Source organism: Hyla sarda, chromosome 12 (genome assembly GCF_029499605.1).
Source record: "Hyla sarda isolate aHylSar1 chromosome 12, aHylSar1.hap1, whole genome shotgun sequence".
Taxonomy (NCBI): Eukaryota; Metazoa; Chordata; class Amphibia; order Anura; family Hylidae; genus Hyla; species Hyla sarda.
Window position 1 is genome coordinate 27576811 of NC_079200.1, and position 16412 is coordinate 27593222.

General features: G+C 41.9%; 2 protein-coding genes across 6 annotated transcripts in view; one reads left to right on the forward strand and one right to left on the reverse strand.

Annotated features, from left to right (window-relative positions):
* LOC130296605 (serine/threonine-protein kinase 4-like) overlaps positions 1 to 6783 on the forward strand; it is a 98281-nt gene extending 91498 nt beyond the window's left edge. Inside the window, exon 11 of the mRNA XM_056548317.1 lies at positions 3872 to 6783. Within this exon, the coding sequence (XP_056404292.1) occupies positions 3872 to 4030 (159 nt within the window). The 3' untranslated portion in view covers positions 4031 to 6783. The remainder of the gene's footprint in view (positions 1 to 3871) is intronic.
* LOC130296606 (potassium voltage-gated channel subfamily S member 1-like) overlaps positions 1 to 16412 on the reverse strand; it is a 49231-nt gene that overhangs the window by 10566 nt on the left and 22253 nt on the right. For 4 of the 5 annotated variants that reach the window (XM_056548321.1, XM_056548320.1, XM_056548318.1 and 1 more), the window contains exons 2-3: positions 14382 to 15373; positions 8984 to 10020 (exon numbers count right to left, since the gene is read on the reverse strand). In XM_056548321.1, coding sequence (XP_056404296.1) covers positions 9631 to 10020; positions 14382 to 15347 — 1356 coding nt within the window. In that variant the 5' untranslated portion in view covers positions 15348 to 15373 and the 3' untranslated portion in view covers positions 8984 to 9630. Of the gene's footprint in view, positions 1 to 8983; positions 10021 to 14381; positions 15374 to 16412 lie in introns of those variants that run through there. The other variant, XM_056548319.1, reaches the window with a different exon arrangement.

Consider the following 16412-nt stretch of genomic DNA (forward strand, 5'->3'; position numbering starts at 1 on the left):
AAGCTCTTTGGGGATTAAATGAAGCAATATCCACAGTGCTCTGTGCAGTGCGCCCTTTTTATTCTAGCAGATATTTCACCTCTGTTTTCATGATGGGTGGGAGTCCCAGCAGTCGAACCCAACCCATCCCCACCACCACCACCAATTAACCTGTCATTCCCGATCATATGGATAAGGTATAGCTTCATGCGATGGAAATATCCCTTTTAAAGGGAACCTGTTATTATTTTCATGCTGCCCGAACCACCAGTCATCAGGGCGGTCCCCGGTGGCTTCTTGATTGATAGATCTCTACCTGCCAGGGTGTAGGAAGTGTCCTGTCAAGGCCAGCGGTGCATCATGGGGGCGGTCCCTGATGGCTTTCAGGGACCGTCCCAATGATTTGTGACTCAGACAGCATGGAAGTGTTCACAGTTTCCCTTTTCATAGTGTTTTTCTCTTATATATAACTCAGATTCCAGGAAACAGCCATTTTTAGAGACAGAAAAGAACATCATAATTTTTTTTTTCTAATGGAGACACCTGACACGTCCGGTGCTGCAGACCGCCATTACCCTGGTCGGAGGCGCTCATGCTGTAATCAGATATGGCAGGTTTCACTATAAGGATCAATACAGTTTAGAGGCTTTGTTCTGCACTTCAGTAAAATACTCTCGCTTTGCAGTCAAGTTTATTTTAAACATAATGCATCTATGGATTTTCACCAAGGTCAGACGGGAGTTGCAGTAAGAAAGGAAATTTCAGGAAACTGGCAGATCCACATTTAAAGGGACAGCCAAGACAGAGCTGATATATAAAAGGTGGCGCTATTGTGTGTGTACACAGAGCTTACTATATATATAGGTGTTGTTTCCCAGAACTAGTCATATGTGAGATCAATTGGATCACAAGGGCAGACATATTCCTTACATAGATTCCACGGAAAAACACTATTAGTTCCAAAACTACAACTCCCAGCATGCCCGGACAGCCGAAGGCTGTCCGGGCATGTTGGGAGTTGTAGTTTTGCAAAAGCTGGAGGCATACACTGATTGGAAAACAACTGTTGCCAGAAAGTTTAACAGATTTGTAAATTACTTCTATTTAAAAAAATCTTAATCCTTCCAGCACTTATCAGCTGCTGTATGCGCCACAGGAAGTTATTTTCTTTTTGAATTTCCTTTCAGTCTGACCACAGTGCTCTCTGCTGACACCTCTGTCCATTTTAGGAACTGGGCAAATCCCCAGAGCAAACCTCTCCTGCTCTGGATAGTTCCAAAAATGGACAGAGGTGTCAGCAGAGAGCACTAAAGAAAGGAAATCCAAAAAGAAAAAGGAACTTCCTGTGGAGGATTCAGCAGCTGATAAGTACTGGAAGAATTAAGATTTTTATATAGAAGTAGTTTACATATCTGTATAACTTTCTTGCACTAATTGGTTTAAAAAAATAAAAATGTTTTCCAGTGGAGTACCCCTTTAAGCTTAGTCTGCTTTTTTCCCCAAAAAACTATGCCACTCCTATTCATTACAGACCGGCTCTCTTTAAAGAGGTACTCCACCCCTAGACATCTTATCTCCTGTTCACTGAGGGTGCCGCACCTTTGGATAGGGGATAAGAAGTCTAGGGGCAGAGTACCGCTTTAAAGTGTACCTTTCCCTTTAAAAGAAAAGTTCTGATCGGTCGGGTTCTGAGTGTTCAAAGCCCAACTGATCACTAGAACAAGCGAGTACTTTTTCTCCCCACTCTCTGTGTCGGGGACCGAGAGAATCCCATTGACTTAGATCATACTTTGTCTTGGTCACGTAGCACAGACCAGGGAGAGAATGCACTTAGCGCGTTCTTCTCAGCGCTCGCTCTAGCGATCCTTCGGGGTCTGAACACTCACACCCCGGCCGATCATAACCTTTGACTTTAGAGTAGTCCCTTAACGGTCTACAAGAGTAGAGTAGTCCCTTACCGGTCTACAAGAGTAGAGTAGTCCCTTACCAGTCTACAAGAGTAGAGTAGACCCTTACCAGTCTACAAGAGTAGAGTAGTCCCTTACTAGTCTACCCTTACTAGTCTACAAGAGTAGAGTAGACCCTTACCAGTCTACAAGAGTAGAGTAGACCCTTACCAGTCTACAAGAGTAGAGTAGTCCCTTACTAGTCTACCCTTACTAGTCTACAAGAGTAGAGTAGACCCTTACCAGTCTACAAGAGTAGAGTAGACCCTTACCAGTCTACAAGAGTAGAGTAGTCCCTTACCAGTCTACAAGAGTAGAGTAGACCCTTACCAGTCTACAAGAGTAGAGTAGTCCCTTACCAGTCTTCAAGAGTAGAGTAGTCCCTTACTGGTCTACAAGAGCAGAGTAGTCCCTTACCGGTCTTCAAGGAGTAGAGTAGACCCTTACCAGTCTTCAAGAGTAGAGTAGACCCATACCAGTCTGCAAGAGTAGAGTAGTCCCTTACCAGTCTGCAAGAGTAAAGTAGACCCTTACCAGTCTACAAGAGTAGAGTAGTCCCTGACCAGTCTTCAAGAGTAGAGTAGTCCCTTACCAGTCTTCAAGAGTAGAGTAGACCCTTACCAGTCTTAAAGAGTAGCAAGAGTAGAGTAGTCCCTTACCAGTCTGCAAGAGTAGAGTAGACCCTTACCAGTCTACAAGAGTAGAGTAGACCCTTACCAGTCTACAAGAGTAGAGTAGTCCCTTACCAGTCTTCAAGGCCTAACAACAAGAGGCGTATGTACTCGTAATCGCACCTATGGCAAGCACTAAAAATTGCACCCACTACAGTTGGGGTGTGTTTTAGCCCCTCAATGTACAATATTCACACCCCCGGACTGTATAATCCCACCCATAACCTTTCAGTCACTCCCATTTTTAAAATGAAGTTCACGCCCATCTGACTGATTCCTTGAATTGTCAGACATATTATACACACTCATATTTTAAAGAAACTGTAAAAGGTGTGTGATCCGGGTATACTGAGCTGTTTAAAGGGGTACTCCACTGGAAAAAAATGTCTTTAAATAAACTGGTGCCAGAAATGTAAACAGATTTTAAAATGACTTCTATTAAAAAAAAAATCTTAATCCTTCCAGTATTTATCAGCTGCTATTTGCTCCACAGGAAGTTCTCTTCTTTTTGGATTTCCTTTCTGTCTGACCACAGTGCTCTCTGCTGACACCTCTGTCCATTTTAGGAACTGTCCAGAGCAGGAACAACTCCCCACAGCAAACCTATACTGTTCAGGACAGTTCCTGACTTGGACAGAGGTGTCAGCAGAGAGCACTGTGGACAGACAGAAAGTAAATCCAAAAAGGAAAGAACTTCCTGTGGAGCAAATAGCAGCTGATAAGTACTGGAAGGATTAAGATTTTTAAATAGATGTAATTTACATATCTGTTTAGCTTTGTGGCAACAGTTGATAAAAAAAATGCTTTCCAGCGAAGTACCCCTTTAATGCAAACACTGGCCTATCCTGAGGGTATATGTCACTGATGATATGGGAAAATGAAAGTAGAAATCTGATTGGTTGCTATGGGCAACTGGTTGACTTTTCCTCTGCACAGGTTTTGATAAATCTCCCCCTATGGGGGAGATTTATCAAAACCTGTGCAGAGGAAAAGTTGACCAGTTTCTCATAGCAACCAATGAGATTTCTACTTTCATTTTTCACAGGCCCCCTTAAAAATGAAAGAAGCGATCTGATTGGTTGCTATGGGCAACTGGTCACCTTTTCCTCTTCACAGGTTTTGATAAATCTCCCCCCATAGTACACGAAGGTTATTGCCGACCCTGAGGATCCAATTCCAATATATTACCGTACATGTGCTACTAAAGAATAACCTCAAAGTATAAGATACGGCAGATTTTCTTTAAATTATTCTTTCTGTCCCCATTTCTTAAAGTTGAAAGACTGGAGCGTGGCCGAAGTGCAGATGAAACTGAATTCACTGGATCCAATGATGGAAAGAGAGATTGAAGAAATTCACCAGAAGTATCAGGCCAAACGACAGCCCATTCTAGACGCCATAGAGTCAAAGAAACGCAGGCAGCAGAATGTCTAAAACCCTTCACGCCATGACTGGACTTATTATATATTTTTTATACTGTGTTTTTGTAATATTTTTCTAGCTAAAAGTTTTATTTTTTGTGTGATTTATTATATATATATATATATATATATATATATATATATATATATATATAAGGATGTACATATAGAGAGAGGCAGGTGATCTTTAGGCTCAGGTTTAATTAATTGAAATTGGTTTTATGTGAATAAAGATTCTGCAGCTTTCTATATACCGTATATGTTGTGTATCAATCTGTTTTCTGTCAGTGAATGGAAGCATTCTTGTTCACTCTCTTGTTCTATCACACCATCACAGGTATCGAGTGGTTTCTTAGAATAAAATCAAATTGTTGCTGGCAGCAGGTTTTTTTTTTTTTCTGGAGGAATGGATCCATGCCGGATTTTAGTTGTGTCTGGCTGTTGGTTGGCTCGTGCCTCCCCAAGGTTATTTAGGGAACCATTGACTTCTGTGCAGGCGCTGATGATATTGATTTTGTCATTCATTGTATCTGTATTCTCTATCCAGTGTCTAGTTTGTTCTTCTTGGTCTTCTGCTGGCTTTTTTTTTTTTTTCCTGTCTAGGTGTTATCTAGCCTATGTGGTTCTTGCTTGTTAGCGGTTTTCATGAATAGGGTTGCGAGTACTACTACTCCTAAAATTTGCAGTCATCCTGTGAGTGAGCTGTTGCTCATTTATCCAGCAAGTTCTGTCTGCTACAGTTACATCATTCATAAGGTTGAAAAAAGAAGAGTCCATCAAGTTCCTATAATTGATGCCAATTGCCCCATACTAGGGGAAACATTCCTTCCCGACTCTAAATATCAGAATAAATCCCTGGATCAACCTTCTGTCCCTATAGATCTAGTATCCATAACCTGCAATGTTATTACTGTCCAGAAACATGTCTAGGCCCCTTTTCAACTCTTTTATTGAGATCACCATGACCACTACCTCTGGATGAGAGTTCCATAGTCTTACTCACCATAGACATAGAGGATGTTCCCTTGTTATAGATTCAGTTCTCTGGGTAAAATAGATCATGGGAGAGATCTCTGTACTGTCCCCTGATATATTTATACATTGTTATTAGTTCACCCCTAAGCATTCTTTTTTTTTTTATAAACTAAGTAACTCTAATTGTGATAATCTTTCTGGGTACTGTAGTCCTCCCATTCCCCTTATTACTCTGTTTGCCAGTCTTTGAACCCTCTCCAGCTCCACTATAGGCTTCTTGTACACTGGTGCCCAGTATTGGACACAGTATTCCATGTGTGGTCTGACTAGTGATTTGTACAATGGTAGAATTATTTCATTGTCATGTTAATCTATACCCCTTTTGATGCCCCCCATGATTGTATTTGCCTTGGTTGCACATTCCTCCCTATGTGCATAACCTTACACCTATTAGTGTTGAACCTCATCTGCCACTTCTCAGCCCAAACCCCTTACCTATCCAGATCCATTTGTAACAGTGCACTGTCCTCTACTGTGTTATCTACTATATACAATGCACTGTCCTCTATTGTGTTATCTACTATATGCAGTGTGCTGTCCTCTATTGTGTTATCTACAATATACAGTGCACTGTCCTCTATTGTGTTATCTACTATATGCATTGCTCTGTCCTTTATTGTGTAATCTACAATACACAGTGCACTATTCTCTATTTTGTTATCTACTATATACAGCGCACTGTCCTCTATTGTGTTATCTACAAAACACAGTGGCCCACATTTATCATTGTAGTGTAAGTGAAAACATTGTTTACACATTTTTTTTGTGTGCTGTAATGTGTAGAAACACCAAATGTATTAAATAGTCAAAGAGCATTTGATAAATTTTGTGCAGGTCACATTTTCTGAAATTTCTCTCTTCACATACACCAAAAAGCTACACCATGTCTGGGCTGGTGTAGTTTTAGAGACTTTTCAGTGACTTTGCGCCTTTTTTGCTCCTTTTCATAAAAAGGTGCAGTTGATAAAAGCCTTCTATATTGCCAAAATCAGTGGATTGCAACTCTAAATCAGGAGAAATGTGTAAACAAAAAGGGGCAAAAAAAGGCGCAAAAAACCCTGCTTGCTCCTTTTTTGCCCCTTTTTAGACACAAAAACCAGTCTAAAGACAATAACTAATGTGGGCCAGTGCACTGTCCTCTATTGTGTTATCTACAAAACAGTGCAATGTCCTCTATTGTGTTATCTACTATACACAGTGCACTGTCCTCTATATTGTTATCTACTATATACAGTGCACTGTCCTCTATTTTGTTATCTACTATGCGCAGTGTGCTGGCCTCTATTGTGTTATCTACTATATGCAGTGCACTGTACTCTGTTGTGTTATCTACTATATAAAATGCACTATCCTCTATTGTGTTATCTACTATACAGAGTGCACTGTCCTCTGTTGTGTTATCTACAATATACAGTGTACTGTCCTCTATTGTGTTATCTACTATATGCATTGCACTGTCCTTTATTGTGTAATCTACAATACACAATGCACTGTCCTCTATTCTGCTATTTTCAATATACAGTGTTCTGTCCTCTATTGTGTTGTCTACAAAACACAGTCTACTGTCATATATTGTGTTATCTACTATACACAGTCTTTTGTCCTCTATTGTGTTATCTAGAAAACAGTGCAATGTCCTCTATTGCTCAGTGTACTTTCCTCTATTGTGTCATCTACTTTACGCAGTGCTCTGTCCTCTATTGTGTTATCTTCAATACACAGTGCACTGTCCTCTATTGTATTATCTACTATATACAGGGCACTGTCCTTTGTATGATCTACTATACACAGTGCATTGTCCTCTATTGTGTTATCTACTATATACAGTGCACTTTTCTCTATTGTGTTATCTACTATATACAGTGCACTGTCCTCTATTTTGTTATTTACTATATATGGTGCACTTTCCTCTCTATTGTGTGATCTATTATATACAGTGCACTGTCCTTTATTGTGTTATCTACTAAACACAGTGTACTGTATTATATTGTGTTTACCACTTTACAGAGCTTAGTGTCATCTGCAAAGATTGACACTTTAGGGTAAGGTCACATGTAGTGTATACACTTCATATTTCACGCTGCAGGAAATCCCCCGGGCAGCAGCAAATCAGCAGCATATTTTGCTACAGACAGACACACAGGGCATCTGCGCGGCCACCCTGTGTGCAGTGAGATTTGGAGGCAGGCCCGTGCTTCACAGTCACGCCGACATGCTTGCCTCGCCTCCAAACCTCACTGCACACACAGGGATGTGGAGGGGAAGTCCTGTGTGTCTGTCTGTAGCAAAAAATGCTGCGTATACCCTATGTGGGCCCTACCCTTTCTGTACAATTCATCTAGAAGGTCATTATTTAATTAATTATATTAAAAAGAATAAGACCCAGAACTGACCCCTGTGCCACCCTTAGTGTGTGGTTGCTCAACCATCCCTCAGGTATTACTGCTCCTATCTGCTGTAATGATCCTGATGAATAGCTACTCATGATTTTTGATTGCTACAAACTTGTGTGTCCTTACTGGTGGGTCTCCCTATACTGCTCTACCATTTAAATGGGCACTGTCAGACTCAAAACTGTTTATATGTTGTACATCTTGGAAAACATCAACCTTTCTAATATGCTTTTTTATCTCATTTTAATTAAAATTATGACTTATAAAAAAGACCACTAGAGGTCCCCATACCATCCAGAACACAATCCTGTCCGGCTGCAGCATCATCTTTGTCCCAGCTGAAACACGGGCATAGACAAAGTCCAGTAAGTGAGGGAAGAACTAGCACTCCTCTGTGCTCACTCCTGTTCTATCAGACTCCTGTGTAAAAACAGAGAGGAGTGGGCTGCAGAGCAGCTTGCAGTCATTAGATGAAAAGACCCAGCAGAGCAGAATCAGGAAGAAAGTTAAAGGGGTACTCCCGTGGACTTTTTTTTTTTTTTTAATCAACTCGTGCCAGAAAGTTAAACAGATTTGTTAATTACTTCAATTAAAAAAATCTTAATCCTTCCAGTACTTTTTAGAGGCTGTATACTACAGAGGAAATGCTTTTCTTTTTGGATTTCTCTTCTGTCACAACCACAGTGCTCTCTGTTGTCCATTTTAGGAACTGTCCAGAGCAGGAGAAAATCCCCATAGCAAACATATGCTGCTCTGGACAGTTGCTAAAATGGACAGCAGAGGTCAGCAGAGAGCAGTGTGGTCATGACAGAAGAGAAATCCAAAATGAAAAGCATTTCCTCTGTAGTATACAGCCCCTAAAAAGTACTGGAAGGATTTATATTTTTTAATAGAAGTAATTTACAAATCTGTTTAACTTTCTGGCACCAGTTGATTTAAAAAAAATAAAAATAAAAGTTTTCTACGGGAGTACCCCTTTAAGGCATGGTGAGTGAGTCAAAAGTAAGTCAAAAGTTATGACTTTAATGGCAGCAGCCTGGGCATAATAGGTGAATAAACATTTTGCTGGATAACTCCTTTAGGGGTACTCCGTTGCCCCAGCGTTCTGAACCTTTTGTTCCGAACACTTGGGGCGGGTGGCAGGGGGTCGTGAGATCACTACCACACCCCTCGTGATGTCATGCCATGCCCCCTCAATGAAAGTCTATGGGAGGGGGCGTGGCGGCGCCACGCCCCCTCCCATAGACTTGCATTGAGGGGGCGTGGATGTGCCGTCATGACCACCAGCACCCAGCGTTCCAAACAAACACCGGGTGCTGCACAGAGATCGTGGGGATCCCTTCTTCGGGACCCCCACAATCAGACATCTTATCCCCTATCCATTGGATAGGGGATAAGATGTCTAGGGGCGGAGTACCCCTTTAAAGTACTCGGAGCAACCCTGGGAGCCCTTATTAAAAGGGGTTATCCAGGAAAAAACTTGTTTCATATATATCAACTGGCTCCAGAAAGTTAAACAGATTTGTAAATTACTTCTATAAAAAAAATCTTAATCCTTTCAGTACTTATGAGTTGATGAAGTTGAGTTGTTCTTTTCTGTCTAAGTCCTCTTTGATGACACCTGTCTCAGGAACTGTCCAGAGTAGAAGCAAATCCCCATAGCAAACCTCTTCTACTCTGTGCAGTTCCTGAGCCAAGCAGCGATGTCAGCAGAGAGCACTGTTGCCCGACAGAAAAGAACAACTCAACTTCAGCAGCTGATAATTATTGGAAGGATTAAGATTTTTTTTATAATTATTTACAAATCTGTTTAACTTTCTGGAGCCAGTTGATGTAAGAAAAAAAAAAAAAAAAGTTTAATAAAAAAGACTTGGAGTTACCTTTGCGTTACACGATGATATTTGTATACATGTACCATTCTACAGTCTGGGTTGAAAAAAATAAAACATTTTTTTTTTTTTAAACACGTCAATTTTATGGGGGTAATTTTTTTTAATTTTGTCTAGAGAAGTGGAAATAAAAGAAACATATTTTTTTTGCATTGTGCTAGTTTACTAGCTTTTTGGAGTGTATTTATGCCTGCGGCGAGGAACTTTCAAGGTAAACATTATGGTTACCACATATGTATGTACATGCATAGTCACAGAAAAATAAAAATATCCATATCATTCTTAATCATTACCTGTTAAAGTGCGGCAAAATTCTGCGATTCTCTTTCACCGTTTACACTAAGTTCTTTGCTCGGCCTCCTGTCACTGTTTCTCACTGCATTTTCTAGAGCTTTCTGTCTCCGGTAGAAGTGTGAAAACTTGTTGAATATGATGGTTATTGGTAATGCCACGACTAATATCCCACCCAAGATACAGCCGGAAGCAGCTAGTTTTCCAGCTACGGTGGCGGGCACGACATCACCATAGCCTACTGTGGTCATGCTTACAGTCCCCCACCACCAACAGGAAGGGATCGTGTCAAACCCCGTGTCTTCATCCTTCTCTGCCGTGTATGCCATTCCAGAAAAGACACAGACACCAACAGCCAGATAAAGGAGTAGGATGCCCACTTCTCTGTAGCTATGCTAAAAGAAGAACACAATACAAAGGTACAATGTGGGAAGACAATCGAACACAAGGTCAAACTTATTCACTCTACATTGGGTTATCAACTGTCTATAGTTATCCCTTGTCGACATTTACAACCTACAGGACCGGTACCTCGGGGACTTTTCCACAAGGGACCTGATCATGACCCATTAGAACTCGACTGGGTATTTTGAAGATCATGGTAATACAGGGATTTGATTTAATTTGTAGATACACTTTGCACATTTCCTCACAAATCGAGTGGCCTCTTGGATAAAGGGAGTAACTTGTTTAGATGTAAACCTTTGAGAATGGATTTCACTGTAAAACATTAAAGGGGTACACAGCCCCTAGACATCTTATAGGGGATAAGATCGTTGGGAACCCCCCACGATCTCTCCTGCAGCACCCCCTGTTATCTAGTGCGCGGAGCGAGCTTCGTTCCGTGTCTGATGACTGGCGATGCAGGGGCCGAGGGATCGTGACGTCCCGCCCCCTCGTGACGTCACGCCCCACCCCTCAACGCAAGTCTATGTGAGGGGGCTTGGTGGACTCCATGCCCCCTCCCATAGACTTGCATTGAGGGGGCAGGGCCGTGATGTCACGATCCATGCCCTCCCATAGACTTGCATTGAGGGGGCGGGGCGGTGATGTCATGATCCCCTGCCCCTGCATCGCCAGTCATCAGAAACGGAGCACCAGATGACAGGGTGCTGCAGGAGAGATCACGGGGGTTCCCAGCAGCGGGACCCCCTGCGATGAGACATCTTATCCCCTATCTTTTGGATAGGGGATAAGATGTCTAGGGGCGGAATACCCCTTTAATGTTTGGATCATCGATATATACTTTGCTGAATTTAGACAAAAAGTTTGCATCTTAGCAAATAGGTTTGTACTGAACCCAGAATTCAGCAACAACCCTGAAACCTATGTATAACACTGCCTAAGGGCACTAAAGCCCTGTATAATACTGAAATGGTCACCTAGGAATGTATCCAAGTCAAAGTTACGGCCCATGTGGTAATACAGGATAACAGCTTGTTTAAGAGCACATTGCACTAAGGCACAAAAATACATTTTCAAGGACATGTTGGTCATGTCCAGGACAGTTCAAATCCTTTTTTACCTTATAATGCCACATGGTCTTCCTGAAACCGGCTTCATTAGCTATGTTCAATTGTGCGTTATTTTATGTATATAGCATCAACATATTCCGAAGAACTTTAGAATTTTGAGGTAGCGTGATCAGTAATTACAGAATTACTAATTATTATTATACGAGTAGTGCGGGTGAGGAACAGGGCTGAGAGTGCTTTAAAAGAAGTTATCCAGTATTTAAAACTTAAAGGGGTATTCCAGGCCAAAACTTTTTTTTATATATCAACTGGCTCCGGAAAGTTAAACAGATTTGTAAATTACTTCTATTAAAAAATCTTAATCCTTCCAATAGTTATTCGCTTCTGAAGTTGAGTTGTTGTTTTCTGTCTAACTGCTCTCTGATGACTCACGTCCCGGGAGCTGTGCAGTTCCTATGGGGATATTCTCCCATCATGCACAGCTCTGACACTTAAGCCCTAAGTGTCAGATCACAGGGGGGGTCCAATACAATCCCCCCCCCCCAGCATGAAAGAAGCTGAGGCCTACACATCCCCTCCATGCATCTCTATAGCAAAGCAGTAGATACCTGGACGTTGTATGTCCGGCTCTGCCAGATACATGGAGGGGGCGTGTCAGCAACAGCTTTGTGCGGTGGTCGATACACCTCCATTCATGTGGAGCGCAGTGCCCCATACAGGAGATCGCGAGGGGGCCCAGCGGTCGGATACCCCTGCGATCTGACACCTATACCCTATCCTACAGATTGGGGATACGTTTTTAGATACTGCATAACCTCTTCAATCTTGATAAAGGGTGAACCCTGAAATGCATTCAGTCACTATTTTACAGTATTTTTTATTGTGAAAATAAAAGCAGCAGGGACCACTGAACTTGGAACCATCTGTGCCTGGTACAGAAACCATGGTGTAGACGATCTGGTGAAGAGCGGACTTGGAGTTGAGGGGAGATTCCTCCCCTCTGAAGTAATTCTATTTCACTGCACTTAAGAGAGATAGTAAAGGAGACAGATACTGTGGTTGTTCTGGCTCTTCAATATTTTTCTGTTATAATTTTTGGTTTATTTGTGTTATTTGTTTGGTTTACATTTTTAACGTGACTGGTGTTTTCCTCATGCAGTCGATGGGAAACTTTTGGAGCCAGTGTATGTTTCAGCTCAGGCATTGGGAGCTGATCACACGTGAGACATGTGTTGGAGGCCTTTTGAAGAGGCAGCAAGATTTGTCAGCAGGGACAACATTGGAATCCCTGATATAATGCCTCTGATATTAATTCTGGAGCAAATGATCATAGCCATGGTTCAGCAAGGGATGGTGGAATGATCACATTTGGCATAAGGCACTATAAATGGAGGGGAGGTGTCACGTCAAGTAAGGAGCTCTTCTCAAACCAGCTCGTCTCTACCTACTTGAACTATCCACCATAAATGGCAGCCCTCATCTGGGTTACGGTCCATATACTCACTAAGTGGACGATGTGTCAGACAGGCCAGGTCAGCAACACATGGACAAGGAAGTAGTTACATCAACAGACAAAGGGTAAATCAAAGACAAGCCAGAGAGTCAAAACCTAGAGGGGAGCATGTGATGGCCGCTCAGCCAATCACCAGTCACAGTTATGTCCAACTCAGCTGGTGATTGGCTGAGCCGGCCTTCACGTGCTCTCCTCCAGGAAGGTGTAGGCCCGGAGCGGACTAAATAAAGGGCACTGTACAGGAGATTGCGGGGGGTCCCATCAGTCGGACCCCCCCTCCACTATCAGACACTTATCCCCTATCATGTGGATAGCGTACAAGTGTCTCATAAGTTCAGTTGCCTGGAGTACCCCTTTAAGAATGATGGTCAATCCCCACAATTTACACAAGTTTTTTTTCTGGTAAAGCAGCCATAAAAGACAGCTTTATACCTAATAAGTACATTATAAATATGGATTAATGTAGAAGTGATAGGTCCTTTATCGTCACCTGATGTTCAGACTGGATAATAGAACATTTTTGTGGTGGTAAAATCTTCTCTGTTGCTTATTTATTATGGTTTGTCTCCAAAAACAAATTAGCTTATACTTCTTAAAGTAAGTGTTGGCTAAGGCTGAGAGCTTGATAAAAGCTTTGCTTATCTTTATTTCATAAGTTTAACTCAGAGCTGGATTGTTTATTGTGCATCTATAATAGGTAGCTCTTAGTTAGAGCGGAAAGACTCATCTGAGGCTTTTTTTTAGGATGGTATAAAAAAAATGTTGACTCAAAGGCAGCTTGTTCTTTTTTATCTACCAGGATTCCACAATTTGCTTCAATGGTTGGGTATTTATTTTACTTGTATCCCACAGTGTTGCAGCCAACATCAAAGAAATGGCCTAAATGGCCATTTTATAGTAATTGCCCCACAATTACCTGGGCATGATCAAGCATGGTTGTCCATAGAGTTTGTCAGTTGCAATAATGTCTTAATAGCACAATGGTAACAGGAGCATTTTGGAAAACAAAATTGTGGCAAAAATTCTAGAAATTTCCCAAACTATATATAGAATTGTTAATTACTTTCGGTGACTAGACCTGTCCTGGGCCCATGTATAAGTCTCTTTTTGGCAAATTTCTGTTTCACATCACAGGGAAATTGAAGGTTTTGTGTGACCAAAAGTCATTGGGAAGCCCTAGCCTCAAAAGAGAAATGGAAGAGACCTGGAATTTTCAAGTACATTTCACAGTATTAGACTTAGGACAGATTAAATGCCCAATATCTGTCCATCTTTTGTGAGGTCAACATCTACTGGGTAAGAGCTCATTTGCTAAAGTTAATCTACATAATAGCATGAATTTCTGCACTTGAGTACAGATGCTCAAAGGGGTACTACGACTAAATAAAATGTTTGATATCTTGCTTGCCATGATGTTAAAATATAAAACTAGTCATACTTACCTCCCTTGCAGCACCCATTCCATGGAATTCTGGTCCCCCACTGCTCATGTTGGACCTGCCTGCTCAGCCAATCACTGGCCAGAATGGAACCACACTGTGGCCAGTGACTAGCTGAGCAGGAAGGTCCTGCTTCGATTCCTTGTCTTGGAAACATGGAGAATATCCAAGCAGCAGAGGACCAGAAGTCCATGGAACTGAAGCTGGGAGGGAAGTGGCGTAGGTAAATAGAATTTTTTTAGTACATCCTGCCCAGAAAAATATAAAAAGTATGTTCTTGGAATACCCTTTACGCTGAAATGTTGAAAATTAACATCTGCTACTTTCACCTTAAGCGTAGCTCCAAGAGATCGAAGGCCTGTTGAATGTCTGGCCAACTTCAGGACTCGAAAAATCCTCATGAGCCGAAACACTTGGACAACCTTCCCCACATTTTCTAACTCATGATCACTGCCGATGGTCACATCCACCAAGAGGGTGAAGTAGAACGGAAGGACCGAAACAATGTCTATCAAGTTTAATGGATGTTTAAAGAACTTCTTGAGATTGGGAGCAAGAAGCAGCCTAGAAGAGACTTCAAATGTAAACCATGAGATACAGAAATATTCCAGGTTGTGAAGGATTGGGTCATCAATAGGAACATCGTCCTCATCTAGCTTTTGATACTCTGGCATGCTGTTGATACACATGGTCGATATTGAGACGAGAACAACGCAGATGGAGATAAAACTAAAAATCTTGCTTGGAATTGAATATCCTGGATTTTCCATAGTCAGCCACAGCCTTTTGCGCAAGTTGCCACATTGTAGTGTGTTAAAACGCATTAGGTCATGGTTAAAGTCAGAAATCTCATCTACAGATGTGTCCACACTGCTCACCTCGCTCTCTTCATCCCAGTTACGTCTTCTACTTTCTAACTTGCGTTCATGGTACCGATAACTACAGCAGGAATCTAGGAAAAACTCACTGATTCCCCAGTATTCTATTTCCTGGGAGAAAGAGAAGGCACATAGGTCGTCCATCATGTGCAGTTTCCCAGTTTCATAAAAGTACAAGACGTATGGAAAAAGACCTGGATTTCGGTCAAAATAAAATTCATTAGATACCAAGTCGTAATCATCACAGATCTGGAGGATGGATTCTTCAGAGTCACAAAATAGTAAACGTCCAAGCCTGGTGTCCGGGAACTGTGATAGTGTGATGGGGCTGATTTTCTTCTTTAGTCCTCCAACGTTAATATTGATGGCATGGTCCTTGAAATTTCCGATCCAAAAAGATTTACTTTTATTAACCATGGTCACTGTTTATTGCATTGCTGTATCTGAAAACATAAAACATAAAAAATTATCAAAACAACAAAAAGAAAGAAATTTTAAGGGGCACTCCGGTGAACTAAACTCATAGCCCATCCTTTCCCTTTAATCAATCTGTTTATTTCTGTAAATATCATTCATAAGCTAGATAGTTTCCCCTCTTTGGTTGTCACTTACATGCATGAAGTGAGGGAATGACATCATTTAGCCATCCACTCTGTCTCTGTCCAAATCCCTCTCTAAAAGCAGCCCCCACTCTCCTGAAAGAACCAGACCATGTGGCTTCTGCCCTGCACTGATGAGTCATGCTCCTTTTACTGCTGAGAACTGGTAGGTGTTTGTGGCCTTAGCCAATCAGACACTGAATCTCTTTCTGCTGCTCAGAACAGGAGGGTGGGGGCTGCTCTCAGACAGCAGAGCAGAGCTGTAATGATTGCTGGAAGATGTAGGCAAGGGAAGGGAAGGATGGCAAGGAATATCAAGAAGCCAGAAAAGACAACAGGAGTCATGCATATTAGGCAGGATGGTTTACAGGGAACATATCCAGGTAGTGTGGTGGCTTTGGATTTTTTTATATATATGTACTTCCCTGGAGTACCCATTTAAGTGTACTTAAATCTCCCCACACCCCCATTAATACTATTCTTATTTGAATTGTCCATATAGAATGCAACAACAATCAGGGTTAACTATGTACTATTAGTGGGGCCAGCTTTAGATATAGTGTTGTTCTCAGAGAAATGCTCAAATTAACACGGCTAAGACAACTTTCACACTATAAAATTCATCCGTTAAAAGATCCGTTATAAACATCCGTTAGAAAAGCCTTAAAGGGGTACTCCGGCGCAAGGACATCTTATCCCCTATCCAAAGGATAGGGGATAAGATTTCAGATCGCCGGGGTCCCGCTGCTGGGGACCCCCGGGATCTACCATGCATCACCCACCTTTAGCAGCTTCCGTAACCGCTGGAGGTCCACAGGCTGAGTCCATCTCGACCACGAGGACGGAGCATAGTGACGTCACGGCCCTGCCCCCGTGTGACGTC